The sequence below is a fragment of the Diuraphis noxia genome, unplaced genomic scaffold (genome assembly GCF_037042655.1).
Source record: "Diuraphis noxia isolate RWA-SAM2 unplaced genomic scaffold, SU_Dnox_SAM2 contig0011, whole genome shotgun sequence".
In the NCBI taxonomy this organism is placed as follows: domain Eukaryota; kingdom Metazoa; phylum Arthropoda; class Insecta; order Hemiptera; family Aphididae; genus Diuraphis; species Diuraphis noxia.
In genome coordinates, this window is record NW_028301721.1 from 168,457 (window position 1) to 190,595 (window position 22,139).

The window sequence follows — 22,139 nt, forward strand, 5'->3', positions numbered from 1 at the left end:
GTGTTGTACATGTACAAATGTATCACGTAATGAACACAAGGAAAAGTTAGTTTCTAAAAGTATATCGAAAAGCCCACTGCGAATACTCAAGTGGGACCTTGTAGAAAGACAATGCATTCTGACTGTTGTCTTTCCTATATAAAGACGCTCGTAGGGCGATCTCGACACACTATTTCTGCGTGACGACTAGTTGACAGTATTCATGCTAGAGATATTTGTCTTAAGTTGTACATTACTCGGAGTGTTTAGAATAAACTTGTTAAAAATACTAATCTGTCAATAAATCTATAATAATATTTAAATTGACTACTGTGTTAAATTCATTTGATTCGACCCTTGTCAACCGAGCTCCATAACTGGTTCGCAACATCTGTGCTGTTTTATTGTTCCATGTCGTGCCCCTCGTTACACACACAAATCGCGTGTTGTGGCCGCCCGTGCCAAAACCGTAGTATTCCACCATTATCGCCCACCCGCTGTGTGCGAGTGTGATCCGCCGCGTTCCTGACGTATTGAGTCTGGCGGTCCGTCCACTGTTTTTTGGTCCAAGTCGATGTTGTGGAGTTTCGTCGCAGCTGATCAACCACCTTCAGCAGGTTCCTCACTATCGTCGTACCGGGACAACTGTAGCATCATCGGTTGTCAACACGCGCTGCTATCACACCCACCGCTATCAGTCCCGCCGCCATCAGTCTTTCCGCTATCAAGTCGTACACACGTACTATATATCTTGTTGTTTACCTACCTACCGTATTTATTTATTCGCAAAGTTTTTTATATTGTTATTTTATTCCTACATATTTATTTTTGCCGTTCGTATTGTGAACGTGCGCATATATTTACTAACACTAGTTTTAAATGCATACAATTATTTTTTACCGAACATTACAATAAATCGTAATTTATACTGTCATAATATGTTTTCCTTTTCTATTACCTTTCCGCTTTACAGTTCACTAACATCGCACGACAATTACCATACGCCATTATAGTTTGATTGCGGGCAATACCTGACGATCACATCACCGTCGCCGTCGAGTTGCACGGCTGCTCTAATCAGGTTACCTCACCATACAATTTTGGCTCTTGTGAGCCGGATAGCTCAATTTTGGTATTTATTTGTTTATTATTATTATTTATTATTTATTATTTATTTTATTTATTTGTCTTGTTCACAATGCCGGTTACTTCTAATGTGACTAAGGTTCAGCGTGCTATTACGCGGTCACGTTTCATGCGTGATCGTAATTTTGAATTAATTCGTGAAATGCATACACTCGCTGTGCAAGTCGAGTTGGGTGATGGCGAAAAGTGTGAGCTCGACGAACGAAATTTCGTTTAGAACAGGAGGCTGTTGTCGATGCATTTATTATGAATGACAATATCGGGGAATTCAACGAAGCTGATGAGCCTGTCCCCAAGTCTGTTGCAGAAATGTATTTTAAAATAAAGCATATCATATTGCCATGTACTGACGTCCCACTAAAACAAATAAATCCGCATATACACGTAGATGTATGCAAGTGTCCTTGAGGCGAATGATTTCGCCTACCAGTTATGTTTTGTAGGACATCAATAACTGAGTCAAAGGCCAAACTACTAGACTATTCGACATCGTTAAGTTTAATTCTACGAAATATTAAATATGAAATCGTAGTATAGATGGGCACACCTAGAGAGAGGATTAATGTCATTTGGTTATGGAGATTGCGTATCGCGAATAACCAGGATGCGAACCAACCGGTTGCACGAGCGTGGGAAGCTGCGATATCATAAAATTACAGGCGTACGCTTTTGCGTAACTCGACCATGGACACATACTTATCTTATTGATAGGAGAGGAAACGCAGAGGGTAGGACTATATAGGAGAGCCCGGATTATACCCAAATCAGACGTTAGCCACCACAGTCAGTGCAAGCACCTTCACGCCAGTCAAGATTCTAAATTAACCATTTGGACTTGGAATATTTTTCAATCAAATAATTCTTGTTCAATAATAGTGTTTTATTTACATCGCAATCAAAATAATATATAATAATTAATCACAAATCAAGTTGTTATACTTATTTCACTCAATCCATCTACCTCAACACAAGTCATTCGTCCTCCTGTATGCTGGGACGCTACAATATCTAGGGTCATATCTCGTTTATCAAAAAAAGATTCTCAATCGACTACGATAGCCGCACCAACGCTAAGCGCGTTACCAAAAATTGAGTTGCCCAAATTTAACGGTGATATTTTGTCTTGGTCTCTTTTTCGAGACACATTTTTGTCTGCCGTTCATGAGAACCCGGATATAAGTGATATTTGACGGTTCCAGTATCTTTTAATGTGCGTAACGGGATCGGCACTTACCATAGTTAAAACGTTTCCGTTATCGGCGTCAAATTACAAATTAGCTTGGGGAGCGTTATTAAATCGTTTCAATAATCAACGACTTTTAGCTACCGCTCACGTCGATAAATTGTTTACTTTTAAACCAATAGCGCAAGAATCATTATCTGCATTGAAAGCGTTTGTCAACGTTTTTCGGGAAAATATTGCCGCCATAACGGAACTCGGTGTCAATGAACTAGTCGGTTTCATTCTATTTCACCTCTTTTCAAAGGCACTAGATTCAGCCACTCTCGTTGGTTAGGTTAGGTTCAGCTGTGCGAACAAATATTTGAGACAACCACCTACCGTACTCCTTGTAGTCAGTTTTGTGTTCCTCATCCGTTTCGCCCTAATTCCCCCGAGCTCGGAGAGTCTAGAGCTTTGGCCCTTAACGTTTTTATAATTTAGAACGTAAACTGATGAAGGAACCAAAATTATAGGCAGCTTATCGCAAATTTATGAACGATTATCAATCATTTGGCCACATGGAAGTTGCACGGCAAGCTGGAAAATACTGCATCCCTCACCATGCAGTACTAAAGGAAGATGGTGATATTTCAAAGCTCTGAGTAGTTTTTGACACCTCAGCCAGGTCGTCTTCCGGTTTGTCGCTAAATGACGTCCTATATACAGGTCCAAAGCTCCAGACTGTCATCAGAGACATCCTTTTGCGTATTCGACTACACCGTTGATATCGTAAAAGTGTATCGGTAGATTTTGATCAAACCTGAAGATCGCCCATCCCAACATATTCTTTGGCGTGATTCACCCACTGAAGAAATGACAGAGTTCGAATGAATGACGGTGACATATGGAATTAGTTCCGCACCATACTTGGGCATTCGATGCCTTCACGAGTTGGATACACAAGAAAGTCATCGATTACCAGGTACCAAGGGAATCCTTAAAGATGGAACGTATGTGGATAATATAGTCGTCGGTGTTGACTCTGAAGAGGAATTATTGTCAATCCAAAACCAAATTGTTAACCTTCTGCGTTCCAGTGGGTGTGAGTTGAAAAAATGGACTAGCAATTGTTCTCAGATACTTAGCAGGTACCGCCGGAGGATTGTGCTCAACAGACTTCATTCAATCCAAATGAGGATCAATCTGTTAAGGTTCTCGGTCTTCACTGGGATACTGACTCTGACTATTTCGCTTATCATACATTCCGGAACCTCAACTATCAAACTGGAAAGTACTATCCGTTATCGCCAGATTATTGGATCCAATTGGTTCCAATTATTTTTTACCGACCATTACCATAAATTGTAACTAATACTGTCATATATTTTCCTTTTCTATTTTTCTATTACCTTTCCGCCTAACATTCCACTAATATCGCACGACAATTATTACCATAAGCCATTATAGTTCGAGTGCCGGCAATACCTTACGATCACATCGCCGTCGTCGTTGAGATGCACGGCTGCTCTTGTTGTATATGGTTGAGTATGTATGTATGTATGTATGTGTAACGAGCTGTGACTTTATCTATATATATTTAGGATAGGTTAGTTAGTACCATTAAAAATGTAAGACCAACAAAATTCGATAGCTTCAGATTCTAAGGTAGAATCACACAAGGTTGAGGTAAGCATTGAAGTAGCAATGCGAGTAGTACCGAATTTTGATGGAAAAAACTTCGACCAGGCTTATCATTTCTTAAGGGCATGCGATTTTGCAGTTAGGATGATCGATCCGGAACAGATAGAGATACTAGTGCAAAGACGGATTGTAAAGTTATCGGGAAGAGCGTTTAGGTCGATAAGGTATAAGGACATAACTACCTACAAGGAGTTCCGGAAAATTATTGTGGAAATGTCGGAAACAAAACAGCAACTACCTCAGCTACACATGAAATAACTCAGGTGTAGAAAGGGCCCTGACGAAGGGGTGCAAGAGTATTATAATAAAATGGAGCAATTAATACACGATTTAATTGTCGCAACAATGGAGGGGGGATATTATGCTAATGGAACAAACATTGACAGGTTGTTACACAATCAGGTACTAAATGCCTTTATAAGTGGCTTACCAGACTCATATCGGATACTATTAAAAGCGCGAGGTCCCAATAAATTAAGCGATGCGTTAGTATTCACTTTAGAGGAAGAAACGGAGCAGAATCTGGCAAGGGAAACACAACTATTTGCCCTTCAGATAAGTGGTAAAAATCAGCAGTACCAGCCAACGAAACCTAATCCCAGAAGAACTAAACAAGAGGACTACAATAAAACCAACAGCGCCGATAAGGGCTGTTTCAAGTGTGGCAGAAACAATAATTTTGCTAAAGATTGCAGAACATCACAGTGGGACCGAGAAAAGTATAAATCCGGCCAGCAAAGTAGACCACAGAATTCAAAGCAAGTCGTGAAAACAGTATTTATATGCAGATACTGTAAAAAAGCAGGATATGAATTGGAAGAGTGCAGAAAAAGGAAATATGTGAACAGCAAGAATGAACAGGGCACACGGGAAGTCACAACTGAAAATCAAGATGCGGGAAACGGGGAAGAACCGAACATAACCATCCCGCGTTTGGTTCAGCAAATTCAGAGCGCTGTCTTAAGTCTGCAACGGCCTTAAACTTCTCAGCAACATTAATAAATAATTCAATCTCGCTCGAAATTACGCAATGTATAAAGGAAAAAATAAGGTTGGTAGTGGATACCGGTAGTGATGTCAACATGATAAAGCTGTCAGAATTAAAAAAGAATATTCTGGTGAACGAATCCACTATTTACAAGCTAACAGGTATCAATTCGCAACCAATGTTTACCATAGGATCAGTCACTTTAAGAGTCCAACTTGGAACGCACGAAAAGACTGCCATATTTCAGGTCATACATGACAATTTTCCTATATCAGAAGCAGGGATCCTGGGTGCCCCATTTCTTCGAGATAATGAAATAAACCTGAACTTCAGAACCTCCACATTGTCAATAGAACCTTTAAGTCATCCAGAACCTCCAGATCTTCAGAGAATGTCACCAACATTAATCATCCAACCACGTTCAGTCTTGTGTACCTGTCTTGACGGACAAAGGAGGTGGAACAACTTTAATAATTCACGCGCAGAACATCGGGGAGAAAGGGATTTTATTGGGAAATATAGTCAATCGTGTAATGGATGGACAAATAGTGATTTCAATAATAAACCCATCGGAGAATTCAGTCAAATTCTCTCCACCTCAGCTGGGATGTGTACGCCATGACATCTTCAAAGAATCAAGTGTCCATCTCTGTAAACGGACAGAAGAACAAGAAGTCGAAAACAACCGAATAACGAAATTAACCGAAACTATCCAGACGGACCACCTAAACCACGAAGAGCGAGCCAGTCTATTGTGAATCTGTAAAATTTACAAGGATCTATTCCATTTTGAGGGGGAGCCTCTATCATTTACTACAGCAATTCAACATGATATTAAAATTCCGGAAGGAGCAGCTCCAGTAAATATCAGGCCATAGAGGCTTCCCTATGCGCATCGACAGGTGATAGTCCAACAAATGGAAAAGTTGGAAGAGGATAAAATCATCCAACCGTCAGAATCACCATGGAACGCACCACTGGTAGTAGTACCCAAGAAACCGGACGCGAATGGGAAACCACAGTTCAGAGTCTGTGTGGACTTCCGTCGTCTTAATCAACTGACGATAGGGGATAATTTTCGAATCCCAAGAATCGATGAGATTCTCGACCAACTAGGACGTTCTCAATATTATACCACTCTAGGCCTCACCAGTGGCTATCATCAGGTAACAATTCGTCCACAAGATTGTGAGAAAACGGGGTTTTCAACGGACAAAGGTCCGTTCGAATGCCCTTTGGACTATGTGGAGCCTCCAGCACTTTTCAGCGCTTAATGAACAATATGTTGACAGGACTGAATGGTACAAAGGCGTTTGTATACTTGGACGACATAATCATATATGCAGTCGATCTAAAAGAACACGAAGCAAGGTTAGAAGAAGTATTCCAACGGTTACGAAAATTCAACCTACAACTTCAGCCAGGCAAATGTCAATTCCTTCGACGCGAGGTAGTTTACCTTGGGCATTTAATAACAGATGCTGGTGTGAAACCAGACCCGTCAAAGATTAACTGTGTTAGAGACCACCTAGTACCCAGAAATCCAACCGAAATCAAGCAATTCCTCTGACTCTCAGGATATTATAGGAGATTCATTGAAAACTATAGTCAAATAGCAAAACCCATGACAACCTTGTTAAAGAAAGGCCAACCGTTCGAATGGACTACCGAGTGCAAAACGGCATTTGAGACGCTCATCCAGAAACTCATATCAGCTCCCATACTACAATACCCCAACTTTGAAGAACCATTTATCTTGACAACCCACGCCAGTCAGTTTGCTATTGGGAGTATTATCTCGCAGGGTGAAATAGGTCATGACCTGCCTATTGCCTATGCATCACGTACCTTGAATAAAGCGGAACAAAATTACAGCACTACGGAAAAGGAACTTTTGAGCATCATTTGGTCAGTCAAGCATTTCAGGCCTTATCTTTTGGGCCGGAGATTCCAAATTTACACCGACCATCAGCCGCTCACGTGGCTATTTAATGTAAAGCAGTGATACCCAACCTTTTTTCCTCGGCGGGCCACTTTGGTAAACATTTGTAATCGAGCGGGCCACCAAATATAAAAGTACTCATAATCTCAATCTTAATATAATTTAGTTACACATCGTAGGTTGCAATATAATATGGAGTACATGTTGGACTGATTTTCTTATCTTTTTTATTGACTATAGCACAGATTACAAATTGAGGTACACGTTGTAGGTACACATTAACATGATCAGTACGCTCTTTATAGTGCACGGGTGATATCGATTTTAAATCATAAAATTTCTATTTTAAAATGTCCGACAGAAAAAAGCGCAAATACAATGATGATTACCGAATTTTTAACGAAAAATGGTCAATAAGTTACTTTTTCATTGAAATTAATAGAAAAGCTGTTTGCCTTGTGTGTCGTGAAACGGTTTCAGTTTTTAAAGAATTTAATATCAAACGACATTATGAAACAAAACATGAAGCAAAATTCGGCAATTTAAAAGGTAAGCTATTATTTTCAATATAATTAAGTTATACAAAAACTTAATGTCGTGTAATATTATTTAATTAGGAGAATTACGTGTTACTAAGTTAGAAGCATTCAAAAAAGATATCCACACCCAAAATGTTTCAAATTTATTTAAAAAACAAAATTCAACTAAAACAAATGTTGTACAAGCGAGCTATAAAGTAGCGAATTTGATAGCTAGTGAAACTAAACCTCTAAGTGAGGGAGATTTTATAAAAAAATGTATTTTAACTGTGGTTGAAGAAATAATTCCTTAAAAATTAGAACTTTTTAAGGAAATAAGTTTATCACGAAACACAATTACCAGACGTGTTGAAAATATAGGGAATAACATACTTACACAGCTACAGAACAAAGCACGAGATTTCAAATATTTTTCGCTAGCACTGGATGAGAGTACCGATATCACCGATACTGCCCAGCTGCTAATAATTATTCGTGGCATTGATATTAATTTTAATATAACAGAGGAGTTGGCATCTTTACAAAGTATGCATAATCGAACAACAGGGGCTGATATATTTGAAAAAGTAGATCTTTGTCTTCAAGATCTTAAGCTCGATTGGAGAAATCTAAGTTGCATAACAACAGATGGCGCTCCAAATATGAGAGGAGAGAATATTGGTTTTGTTGGTAGAGTAAATAAACTTTTAAAATTGAAAAATACTGAACCTCCTATTAATATTCACTGTATTATTCATCAGCAGGCTCTCTGTGGAAAAGTTATAGGTCTCGAACATGTTATGTCTGTTGTAACAAAAGCGGTTAATTTTATTAGGTCTCATGGCCTTACTCATAGACAGTTTCAAAGTTTTCTTCTCGAAATAGAAGCTGAGTACAATGACGTGGTGTATCATAATCACGTTCGATGGCTAAGCAGAGGAAAGGTTTTGAAACGAAATTTTGATCTACGAAAAGAAATTGAAATGTTCATGATCGACAAGGGAAAACAAATTTTAGAACTTAAAGATGATAATTGGTTGTGGGATTTAGCTTTTCTTACAGACGTAACAACACATTTAAATATTTTGAATCTTAAATTACAAGGACCTGGAAAATTCATATTTGACATGTATAATTCTATTAAAGCATTTGATGCAAAATTAAAATTATTTATTAATCAAATTGAGCGCAGTGATTTAAGTCATTTTGAGAACTGCCAAATATTTAAGAATAACACAAAATCATTATGTTCAACAAATCGATTTGTATGTATGTTAAACAAATTGCAAACCGATATTTCATCTCGATTTTCAGATGTTAAATTACACGAAAAATCGTTGCGTTTATTTGAAAATCCATTCAATATTGATGAAATTGATGTCGATACTTCTTTTCAACTTGAACTTATCGAGTTAAAAACAAATTCATTTTACTATGATGAATTTCAAACAATGAAAAAAAATGATATTTTAAAATTTTATTCAACGCTTTCACACGAAGATTTCCCTGCTTTGAGAGACATTATGATGAAAATGGCAACTGTATTTGGCTTGACGTATATATGTGAACAAATATTTTCACGAATGAAACAAACAAAATCAGTTCATAGATCGCGACTTACGGATGAACACCTTCATTCAATTTTGAGGATTGGAACAACTAAATTCCAACCAGATTTTTCATTATTAGTCAAAGAAACACAAGTTCAAATTTCACATTAAAAACATTTTTATATACTTTTTATTTTTATTTTTATTATTGTATTTTTTATTTATAAATTAATTAAAATCGTATTTTGTAATAATTGGAATATTTTTTGGAATATTTTGTTTTATTTTAATAATTTGTAACGGGCCACATGGAATACCTTGGCGGGCCACATATGGCCCGCGGGCCGCGGGTTGGGCATAACTGATGTAAAGGATCCGGGATCCAGACTCATGCGATGGAGACTTAGATTAGCCGAATATCAATACGAGGTGATATACAAACCGGGTGTCATAAATACAAATGCGGATGCGTTAAGCCGTATGGGGCGAGTTATGCTGAACAGAACATCTACTCCAGTCACCCGAGTTAGTTTTGATACCTATTTGGAACTAATTAAGGGTAAACCTGTAGTAAACAACATGGTAAAAGAAGAAGCGGGAGATTTATTCGACGCACCTTCAGACTACAGTCTCGCAAATTGCGTATCACAAGACATAAAGATGAGCCAGGGTACGGCTCTCATGTTTCGCAGAAAATTTGGCAATGTGGATATGCTTAAAAGTCAACAACCCAAAATTCAAAAGTACATACGACAGGAAAATAGGTACATCCTGTATATGGTAACGAAGCCAAAATACTGGCAAAAACCATCGTTGGAGGATATGTTCCTGACATTACAGAACCTCAAGTTTGTGTGTCCCGAGCTCAAAATTGATAAACTAGCAATACCTCGTATTGGCAACGGATTAGACCAGCTGGATTAGTCAGCCGTATGGACCATGATCCGGTTTGTATTCAAAGAGACTACTATCAAGATTTGTATCTATTCTCTAACAGAGCTGAAACACGCGGAAAAACAAGAGATTATTACAGAACATCATTCCAGTTTACTAGGAGAATACCGCGGTATAAACCAAACTTTAAAACGTATTCAAGCACAATTTAACTGGGAGGGATTGGCAGATGATGTCAAGGAATACGTTTCAAAGTGCTCATCATGCCAGATACACAAAACAAGCAATAAGAACATCCGGCAACCAATGGTTAGGTTAGGTTAGGTTATAAGTACCACAGCTACAGCTATTTATTGATGTGGTCGGACCTTTACCAAGGATGGACAGTAAAAATGCCTACATCTTAACAATGCAGTGTGATCTCACAAAATTCTCCATGGCCAGCCCAATGGAAAATCATGAAGCCAACACTGTGGCGTACCATTTCGTGACGTCATGTGTATGTCTCCATGGAATACCAGGCATGTTAGTTAGTGACCAAGGTACAGAGTTTTTAAGTAAGGTCTTAGCCGAGACATGCAAACTCCTGAAAATAAAAAAAATAAAACACATCCCCCTATCATCCATAAGCTAATGGAGCTCTAGAAAGAAGTCATAGGACTCTAGGAGAATATCTGAGGCATTTCGTGGACAAGGATCAAATGAATTGGGACACGTTCATTCCATATGCCATGTTTGTGTTTAATTCCTCAGAGCATCGTTCCAAAGGAAAACAGCCCTATGAACTATTGTATGGCCGTACCATAACAATGCCAAACTCGTTCACAAAACCTCCAGAACCTCGGTATAATTATGAAGATTTCCATGCAGAATTGAAGCAGAAACTCCAAGTAGCACATCAAATAGCCAGAGATCGTCTGTTAGAACAGAAACAAAAGACAAAGGAGACCTATGATCAAAGACAGAATCAGATCATCATCCGTGTGGGAGATCGTGTACTACTCAAAGATAACTCACGAAAAGGGAAACTGAGTCCTAAATGGCTTGGACCCTATGAGGTGATCGAGATTAAGGCAAATGAAAATGTAACATTACAAAAGGATCGAAGGAGGGTGACGGTACACAAAAATCTTGTCCGCACGTTTGTAGATTGATCATTGTCAATACACAAAGCGAATTTATATGTTAAATTAACAAATGTAAATACTTACATAATCTTTAAGGAAAAAATCAAGGTGCTGTACATAAGCCTCACAGAAAATTAGAATTAAGTATGAAACGAAAATGTTAACTCTGTTTCAGAATGTTGTTTCAACCTCTTATAGGCACCGCTGAATTTCCACAGTATCAAGCAGAACATCTTTTTGAGTCCACAAATGCCTATAACATCACGTCGTTCCAAGATCATCAGGGATTATATTTCGAAAACCATGGGTCAGTGGAGATGTCGTATTTCAATTAGAATTTAGTAGCATACGTGAACCTTGCAGATCCAAACTACAAATACCAAACTATCATGTCGCAATATGAAGCCACGGCGAAAATTTGCGAACGAATGACACAGTGGTTCGAAAGTGCAGAAATATCCAATGCATGCGAGCAATTCGTACAGTCATTTGCCAGAGTAACTTTGCCTTACCTGTATGAAATCGAAACCAATCACCGAAATATGTTACTTTCCATTGGAGATAAGGATACAGGGGAAACGATGATACGACGAGGATTGGTCCACACCGTCCAACGGGTGGTGAATGCCTTGTATGGCATATACTCGAATATCGACACCGATTTCATATTTAACAAGATATTAGCCTTAAGGCAAAGCAAAAATCAGAATTATCACCCTAAACTCGGAAAGAATGAGGATCATGCGGGTAGAAACGGATCATCAAATAAAAGACATATCACAGCACCAGGAAAAACTCGAGGGAAATCTGCAATATTTGCAAAAGCAAACGGAAGTTACTATACAGAACCTCAACAGGATAGAGTTCAAGACAAGGTTACTCGAACAGGCGCTCCTTTTCGAAATTCTACTCAATCAGTACTCGTACCAAACCCAAAATTTAATGTCCATAATTAATTCAGCGATGAAAGGGAAAATACATACCAGCATGTTTACGTCGGAAAGACTTCTTATGGAACTGAGAGAAATTAAAATGAATCTACCGGTGGGAACAGCATTGCCATTGGAAATCGAATCCAAATCTTTAACATAACTTCTACAAATATCCGAACTAACAATCTTTCATCAGGATAATTACTTAGTTTTCTCCATAGGCATCCCGTTAACATCTGGGGAAGAGTATACCATGTATCACCCTATTTCATTACCCATCCAATACGATAAAAATACCATAGCCCTGATTGCCCCTGAGGTCGACTACCTAGCAATAAGTAACGATAATGAACATTTTATTTCATTTGGGGTCAATCAATGGGAATCATGTGTCAAGCTAGGAACATATACACTTTGTAAGGGTGGTCAACCAATTCATTACCGAACGGAATCTAACTTATGCGAGTTGTCACTTTTAACTAACGTTCCTAATCCTTTGAAAGATTGTAAAGTCAAACTGGTGACAGTGGAGACACCTATTTGGCATCGACTATCAAAGGCAAACTCTTGGTTGTACTATACTAAACCAGATTTATGTACGATCATGTGCACAGACCCTCCGGGAACCTTTAGAGTTGAGATCTCGGGTGTGGGTAGGTTGACCGCCTCACCGTCTTGTAAAATTCATACGGAAAGTTCTATACTTGTACCATTCTCCGAGACCAATAGAAATATAAGATTAGATGTAATACCAGAAAATCAAAGGTTTAAAATAAAATCAATGTTAACAGGAACTCTTTGTTCAGTATTATCACAAAACCTCACTAATGTAAAAATATTTAGGGATTTTAACTCCCTGGCCCATAAGGCAATTGAATCAAGTAGACTCGTACCTAAACCTGAAGAACCATTGTTTATATTTAAAATAGAATTCCACATTACCATTCTTTATGTAATAATAACCTTTTTATTAGCATTTGTAAGTACAATAGTTATAAGATTCAGGAATAAAATTGTAAAAATGTATAGTCCGGAAGTACCGGACAATCTTTCAAATGGGTAGAACACGATTGAGAACGGTCCTTATCGGCAGTACCTTTTTTAATAACACGATTGAGAACGTTTTTACCTGATAACTTTTATGCAGCGTTGCCACATTTCCTAGTTAAAAATACAAAATAGAAATAAAATATACAATATATGTATATAAAAGATATCAATTACTATATTACTTTGAGTTTTTGGTTACAGAATAAATTAAATTAATTTGATAAATAAAAGTAAACAAACGGATCATTGTAAAATCAATACATTTATCACTTATTTTTCAGCTTAAGGCATTTTTTCAAGATTAAAATTTTAACGGTCTTGTCGATGTGTTTTCTTCAGCTTTTCGTTTACAATTTTCCCTCAAAATCTGTCTTTCAATTTTTTGATTGTTATTACTTGCATGATTTACATGTTCGCCATTTGACGAATGAAAAGTTTTATCTATTTCCGTTAATAAACGGCACTACAACTGTTATTGGAACATTTCCATTTCATTAATCCGTCTTTGCGTGTTCTTGCGAATAAATATTTATCATTATTTAATAATATAAGATCTTTTCCGCGTTCAGACGTTATGATTTTAAAGTTTTCCATTATACGACACTATACCATACCTACACTATAACACTACCTATAATGCGTTGTTACCGCACTCACTGTCCACCAAACAACTGAATTTGGCAATATTTTGGTTTTACGCAGATACGTAAACCGCGTTATCGTATTTACTATCTTTATTACTAAATAAGTATATTAAGTTTTATATTTTATAGTATTGTTACTTGTTTAGTTCTGGACGTACTAATTGGTTACTAATTCAGTAATACTTGTCGAGGCCTAGCTGTTGTTATCGACGATAACTTGTACCTATGTATGTATGTATGGTTTATATGTTTATAACGGTTGTAATTTGAGCGGAAAGGCCTGGCTATGATAAAATGGTTATCGATGATACCTTGTCGTGCTATATAATAATTTATTATTAACCGTTGACAGTTTTCTGAAAGTGTTTTGTTAATCACAAGAATTTTCGTTCATTTTATAAACAAATTGTGAAAAATGCATTTAAGGTGAATTTTGTCAAAGAAATGCAAAAAATGAAACGCATCAAAATCACAGTTAAGATAAATGGCAACGTTGCTCGAAAAATCGTTCTCAATCGTTTGATTTTAAGGTACGAAATACTGTTTCTTTGATCTGCCGACAATCGTTCTCAATCGCGTTGCTAAAAAGGTAAAACGTTCTCAATCGTATACTACCGCTTTCAAATAATGACCAGGATAACCTTTAAGTTTGTATATAAAAAAAAAATGTATTGTACTTAAGTTAAAAGTAAAATTAAGTTAGTTTAAGCATTACAAACACCATATGGCGGTATTGTAACTGGTGTACCCGTAATTTAAGTAATTGAAATTTGTAATCGTAATTAAGGAATTATAATAATAGTCGAGGTATTGCAATTATAATAAGTGAAGTCGCAGGGACTGCTCCAGTTTAACGCTGGGGGTATGTTGTATATGGTTGAGTATGTATGTATGTATGTATGTATGTATGTATGTATGTATGTATGTATGTATGTATTTATGTATGTATGTATGTATGTATGTATGTATGTATTTATGTATGCATGTATGTATGTATGTATGTATGTATGCATGTATGTATGTATGTATGTATGTATGTGTGTCATTAGTATATATATACCATTCCTGGTGCACTTTTTTTTTATCAGTAAAAGATCACAAAAAAAACAATGTGCAAAAAGATCAGACAATTGAAATGCAATATACAATCGCAAAATATTTTTCATAATACTACTTATTAATAATTAAAATTAAAATACAATAATAATTAAAATATTTTTCATAGAACTTATGATATAAGTAATTGAAAATTGAATTGCAATATTCCCCAAAAAAAATTTAGTAATATGTTAATAACATCAGAAATATAACTAATATTCCTTCAATAAAATATCATAAATTAAATCATTTATATAAGTTCAGAATAACATCAGAAATTAAATAACGAAATTAAATCGAAAAATTTTGAAAAAAAATAAATTGAAATACAAATGCAAATTCAATTACATAAAAATATCATAAATGCCCATAACGCTCACCCGAATAAGGTGAGCGTCAAAAAATAGAAATGAAATACAAAGAAAACAATGTGCAAAAAGATCAGACAATTGAAATGAAATAATTATTAAAATATTTTTCGCAAAACTTATAATATTAATAATTAAAAATTGAAATGCAATATTTCCCCAAAAATATTTTTCACAAAACTTATGAAATTAATAATTAAAAATTGAATTGCAATAATTATTAAAATATTTTTTATTTTTTTTACAAAACTTATGATATTAATAATTAAAATTGAAATGCAATAACTATTTAAAAGAAATTGATATACCTTAGTTAAAGGAATTGAAATGTATAATAAAACAATGGATACAACTATCAAAGATTTTAATAAATTACAAGAAAATGAAATGCAAAATGAAATAGAAAAATCAATATTAAATAATAAAATATTTGTTAAGTTTTGTAAATATGAATACTATATTACTAATAATAAAAATATTAAAATCATGAAATATAATCTAAATGCAATTCCTATTTTAAAGGAAATATTATAATCGTCGATAATGGACACAATATTTCTGGAAATGGAAAGCCTTATGCTTCTAAAATACTAGAATCACCAACTTGGCTCGAAATTTGTAAGATAGCTAATGATTTAATAATTACAACAGGTACTTTTTTATTCAAATATCTTCATGATATTTGTGTTTTTCAAGATTTAGGAAATATTAAAATTTGTTGTCTTGGCATGGGAGGTAAAGATTCCGATCACAAATTGCTTAGAATATAACTAAATAATCGTCATTTTTTTAATAGAAATATTTCTATTAAAAATATCTTAATATATTATATTTAAATAATTTTTTTATAATTGTCAATAAATTCTAAACATAAATGTCCACATATAGGAGGATCATTATAGTTTTGAAACTTGTCATTGTTATACCACAGATTATCATCACCTAAATAATTTAAAATTTCAGGAGGAGGAGTACTCCAAAATGAATCAAAATATATTTTATTATTTTTTATTTTTTTCCATGCAACCCAATGAGAACCGTTTTGAGTAGAATTATTTAAATTAAATATCCCACATTCATTTAACCAAGGTTTTTCAGGTAATTCATTTATCATGAAACAACCTCTAAAATTTTTTATATTATTTCCAAATTGTATTATATAAAAATTACTTAACGGTTCGATATTTATGTTTTTTATTTTACTCCAAAAAGTTGTATAACAACCTGGATAATTTTTAATGTTTTTTCTAAATGTTGATATATCGAAATTAATAATTTTTTCGATTTTTTTTTTTTATTTGTCTTCAATCCAGAACCTTTATTTTTTTCCATTTCTTTATTGTGTCGAATTATTTCCTCTTCTATTTTTTTCTTATGTTTAGTATCTTTATAACTATCATACAATGCAATTAAAGCTGGAGTAGCTACTGCTGCAGCTTCTAGAAAAGGTAAAATTAATGGTAAAAATCCACCTTTAATTTGCTTCGGTGTAATCTCCAACCTTACTCCAGAATTTTTTTTCTTGGCATTTTTTAATTTATCTATTTGATTTTGATCTAAATAATATTTATTTTCTCCTTTATATATTTTATCACTAGCAATATGAATTGTTGCATTAGAATTTTTTTTATGAGCTTCAGCCAACTTTTTTTTATGGTTTTCAGTTAATTTAAAATGCATTTTATTATACAAAATATTTATTTAAAAAATACTAAATTTTATTCAAATATTAAATTCATTCCTAAATATCTTTTTGTTTTCATTACATTTGCAGTTGTCAAAGCAGCAATTTTTTCATTCAAAGAACTATCAGAAGCATAAAATCTTTCCATTGCTTTTTGTTGTAAATTTTTATCAGCGATATGTCTTGTTTTATTATCTTTATGATCTTTATAAAAATAATCATGTTCTCTTGCATATTCGTCTAACTTGTTAAACGGGGGAATATTTTCATCTAAATTTGTAAATGGTCCTAGATAATTATATCCAGTCCAATGTATCGGAGGTAATTTTGAACAATTTAAAAAATCATTAAAAAAACCCTGAACCTTTTATAATATCCTTTGGTAAATGTGAAATATACGACATTAAATATTCTACACCTTTAACGGGAATATCAATTATCTTTTCTATTTTTTTAATACAAAAATTAAGAATTTCAAGTTTTTCATCATGATAAGTGTTTTTCCCCGATCTTTCTGCAGGTGATATAATATGTAGTCTGTCAATTAATTGTTTAATATTATATTCTAACTTATTTGTTGATTCTTTTGGTAAATTTAACAAAGATTGTAGTAAATATTCAACACCTTTTTTGGGAGTATCAATCAGTGTTTCCATGTTTCGTTTAAACAAATGAACAATACCAAGTTTTTCATTATGAAAACCATAATTTCCCGCTATTTCTTCTGCTAATATAAAATATAGTCTGTCAATTATTTTTATTATATTATCGATATAAATAAATTCAATAGGATTATTTGTATATTTTATTAAACCTTCTCCTTTGGGTAAACTTTGTGATTCTTTCAGTGTTGGTGATTTATCTTTTTTTGATGTTTTTGGTTTACTTTCTTTAGTTTTTATTGATGTTAGTTTAATTTTTTCCCAAATAGGTTTAATCATTTCATTATATTTAGCACTTCCACTTGATTTAGGTTTTCCTGTGTTAATATCATTATTTTGGTATATTGAATCTGTTTCAATTAATATTTTTTCATAATTTTCAAAATCTTCTTTTGTATAATATTCTGGTTTTGTAACATCTGTATGAGTTAATAATCTCCACATACCTGGGGTTAGTATATGTTTTTTTCCATTTAAAATTATATCATCAATATCAAATATTATAGGGTATTTTCCGATCATGAATTCATCAGTTTTACTACTATGATATATTCCAAATGGATTAATACCTCTAGCTTCATTTGATAAAGTTGGTAAATATTTTTACGCATTTTCACCTAATATTATTATATTTTTAGGCATAGGAGATTCATTTGTTGTTATTCGTGGAGAACTTTTAGGTGTTTTCATAATATCTTGATCTTCTGTTAGTCGTAATAATTCTGGATTACGAGGTTTATAAGGAGTTGTATAAGTAGGTTTATAAGGAGTAGGTATTATCATTTTTTGAATATCATTATCAGTTTTAATAGCAACCTCTTTAACATCATTAACAGATGATTCAACATTTGATAAGGCTTTTAATATTGGTTCATAATGTTTTACTTTTTCTTCTGATGTATATTTATCGTTTAAAACTGTTTTTCTATAGTTATTTTGTAAATTTTTTTTAAGATTAATTATTTTTTGGATTTCTTTTGGTGTATATTCAACGTGTGCCTGAATAGGACACGCGTAAGTATTGTCACCTTCATCTTCATCTTTTTTTTATAAAATTTAACTTTTTTTCGGATTGTTCTAAATCTGTTTTTTAAAAGTTTTTTTGTAAATTTTGTCTAAGATGAATAATATGTTTCATTTTTTCTGTTTCGTTTTCTATGTTATTTCCTACCTTGGAATTGTTTTGGTCTTCAAATGTTATTTTTTTTTTAAATTCATTTTGAATTTGTTTGATATCCATTTATTACATAAAAAATAATTTTCATCGTTCATCATACTTAAAATATCATTACCTTTATTGTCATAGATAAAATTTTTTATTATGTCTATTGTTATGAAACCATATGTTTTTATTTTATTTTTTTTATCATATGTTTTACAATAAGTTCTAAAAATGTCTTTAAATTTGTCTAATGGTATAATTTTGCTAATAAAATCGGACCATATTTTTTCAATATAATAATTTGACTGATTAAAAACAATTATAACAGTTAAATTATTTCTTATTGTTTTTATATCTACTAAAGTATAGCTTTGTGTTAAATAAATAACACTAATATTCTTTGATCTCGATCTTATAAAATATTCCATTATCAACTTTTGATCTTCTAAAAGAAAATCATCAATAACCACTACACTATTAGGTTCACAATCATCAACAGATATTATATCACCATCAGAAAAATGAATGTTTATAGAAGATATTCCATCAAATATTTTTTTAAATTTTTTATAAACTGGCTGATCAATATTTTTTTTAAAAATATATAGATTTTTATATGGAATCCAATAACTTATAATCATATTATACAACAAAGTTGTTTTACCACAGCCAGATGCTCCTACCACTAAAACTCGTGAAGGTATTTCAAATAAAGATTTTTCTTTACTATCATCTTCAATATATTTTTTTACCATTAATTTATTCATTTAAATAAAAAAAAAATATATATATTTGCTATTATAAATAATAATGTATAATATTTTTTAAAAAATACGATCAATATATTGAAAGATCTCGATATAAAACTTTTTTACCTGTGAATAATTCACAACTTAATACACCTAATAAAACTACAATTTTTAGAATAGATAATATGGATGATTTTCTGAGCATTAAAGATGCAAAGTTTTATATTTATGGTAGATATTTGCAAAAAGATGGAAAAGATTATCCTAAAGAATCAAAAATACAACTAATTGATAATTTTCCTGCATTTTTATTTACTAGAATTGAAGTTAAAAAACATGGTAAAGTCTTGGATGAAATCGAAAATCCAGGAGTTGCTAGTACAATTAAAGGTGTGTTAGATTTTTCTGTGGATCCAAACGGATCAATTATAAACTCTGGATTTTCAAGCAAATATAAAGGTGGAGGTCGTTTTAATTTTATGGGTAAATTATCACAATTCGGATTAGGATGGTTTAAAGACCAAATATATCCTGTTTTCCAAGGTGATATGGAAATAATTTTTACGAGAAATACAGATGATGATGCATTGTTAAAAAAACTTGTTATAGGAACAGAAGATGGAAAAATTATTATTGATGAATTTACACTTAGAATTCCAATTTTAGAATTCAATCCTATGTATAAAGTCTTATTGTTAAATGATTTAAAAACAATTTCTCAAGAAAAAAAATATATTTAAATCATGGCAATGTATTGAAGAAAGAAATATATCAGGAAAAACTATAAAACTCGATTTAACAACTCAATATCGAAGTCTTAATAGTCCTTTGTTTGCCGGTTTGGTATTTCAAACAAACACGTTAAATACTCAAGAACATGATCCTTGTGAATTTGATCATTGTAAAGTGAAAAATTTTAGGTTTGAAATAAATGGAAGACGTTATCCTGAAGAAACTCAAGATCTAGATTTTAAGAATGAAAAATATTGTGAGGCTTATGATAGTATGATGGATTATAAAAAAAACTTTTCATAAAACTCATCAAGAACTTCCTTTGATGTATAATGATCCAAACGATTTTAAAACATTTAGAACAATATATCTTGTAAACATGACTAGACAACCAACAAATATTTCTGCAACTAAACAAAATATTATTTTACATGTGGATTTCAATGAAGATTTAACTAAAAGTACAATTTGCTATGTATTTTTCGTTAGAAATGATGAATTTTTATTTGATATTGAAAAAGGAACAATTGAAGAATCTTTTACTGATTAAATTAGATAATAGATTTACACTTCTTTTAAGAGAATTATTTTCATGTCTTTCTGATAACAATAATAGTACTCCACCTATTTCTGGAATAAATTTTTGTGTTTTCAATAGAAATATTTCTATTGAAAAATAATTTTAATATTTATTTTGTTTTTCTTCAATTAGATCAAGATAAACAATAAAATCATCACCAAAATTAACAATATCACCATTTTGATCAAGAATATATACAGGGTGATTTTTTAAGCATGCTCGCCCCATTTTGATGCTTAAATTATGCATATATTCAAATTTTGATTTTTGGAATAATTAAGTGTAGTTAAAGGCGATATTTTTGAGTACTTAGATTTTTCACAACTTTTAAGGAGTATCCTGTAGCGATACCAACTTTGGTTTTTCAAATGACAGCCTATATATTTTAAAGCAAAATGTGATTCAGATAATTTTTCTGAAAATTTTGACATATTGCAATCAAAATTCGAACGAAAACTTCCAGAGTTATTCTACTTGAAATACTAAGGAATAAGGATAAAAGTCTAATACTTAAATGCCTACGTTATAAATGGATACACGTACATATTTCGCATTTGTGCTATTGTACACTATTGTTCGGTATTTTATTATAAGTAGGTATACCTATGCTATACAAATATTAACGTTGCCTATAAGGTATAGGTAACATGGATAAAATAAAAAGGATATTATTTTATTCATATTTTCTTTTCTTTTGAAAATTGTCAGATGCAATATTTGGCCATTTAGTAATAAGTAGTGATTATTAACAAATATTTTATTTTTATATTGTATACCGAATTATAATTATCGTATCCATTTACAACGTAGGCATTTAAGTATTAGACTTTTATCCTTATTCCTTAGTATTTCAAGTAGAATAACTCTGGAAGTTTTCGTTCGAATTTTGATTGCAATATGTCAAAATTTTCAGAAAAATTATCTGAATCACATTTTGCTTTAAAATATATAGGTTGTCATTTGAAAAACCAAAGTTGGTATCGCTACAGGATACTCCTTAAAAGTTGTGAAAAATCTAAGTACTCAAAAATATCGCCTTTAACTACACTTAATTATTCCAAAAATCAAAATTTGAATATATGCATAATTTAAGCATCAAAATGGGGCGAGCATGCTTAAAAAATCACCCTGTATATTTATCTTTTGAATTGTTCTTACATTTACTTGTTCGTACATTATTGGATTACATCTTATAAAAAGATTATTTGAATAATAATAAAAAACAAACAAAAGTTCCTCTTCGATAACTTTTTCATCAATAGATGAAACAGACTTTTCAATTATGTTGCAATGTACTTCTAATAATTGTTTATTTATATTATTATCTAATTTTTCAGAATCTCCTACATGTTTATATAAAAAATTATTATCAATCCCTAAACTTAATTTTAAATTTTCGTCTATCAAACAAGTATTTTTTGAAGTTAATTTAATAAAATTATTATCATTTAGTAATTTGATATTTGAAGGT

General features: G+C 32.7%; 1 protein-coding gene across 1 annotated transcript; it reads left to right on the plus strand.

Annotated features, from left to right (window-relative positions):
• Positions 1-7,241: 7,241 nt before the first annotated feature.
• Positions 7,242-7,750, plus strand: LOC149054126 (general transcription factor II-I repeat domain-containing protein 2-like). Its single transcript, XM_089230622.1, has 2 exons — positions 7,242-7,467; positions 7,536-7,750. The coding sequence occupies exons 1-2, from the start codon at positions 7,269-7,271 to the stop codon at positions 7,748-7,750; spliced, it is 414 nt and encodes a 137-aa protein (XP_089086748.1). The 5' UTR covers positions 7,242-7,268.
• The last annotated feature ends 14,389 nt before the right edge of the window (positions 7,751-22,139 follow it).

Excerpts from the sequence above, each read along its gene's own strand:
- LOC149054126 (XM_089230622.1), top strand. The coding sequence starts at position 7,269 with ATGTCCGACAGAAAAAAGCGCAAATACAATGATGATTACCGAATTTTT. Across the intron at positions 7,468-7,535 it reads AAAATTCGGCAATTTAAAAG|GAGAATTACGTGTTACTAAG; the intron begins GTAAGCTATTAT and ends TTATTTAATTAG.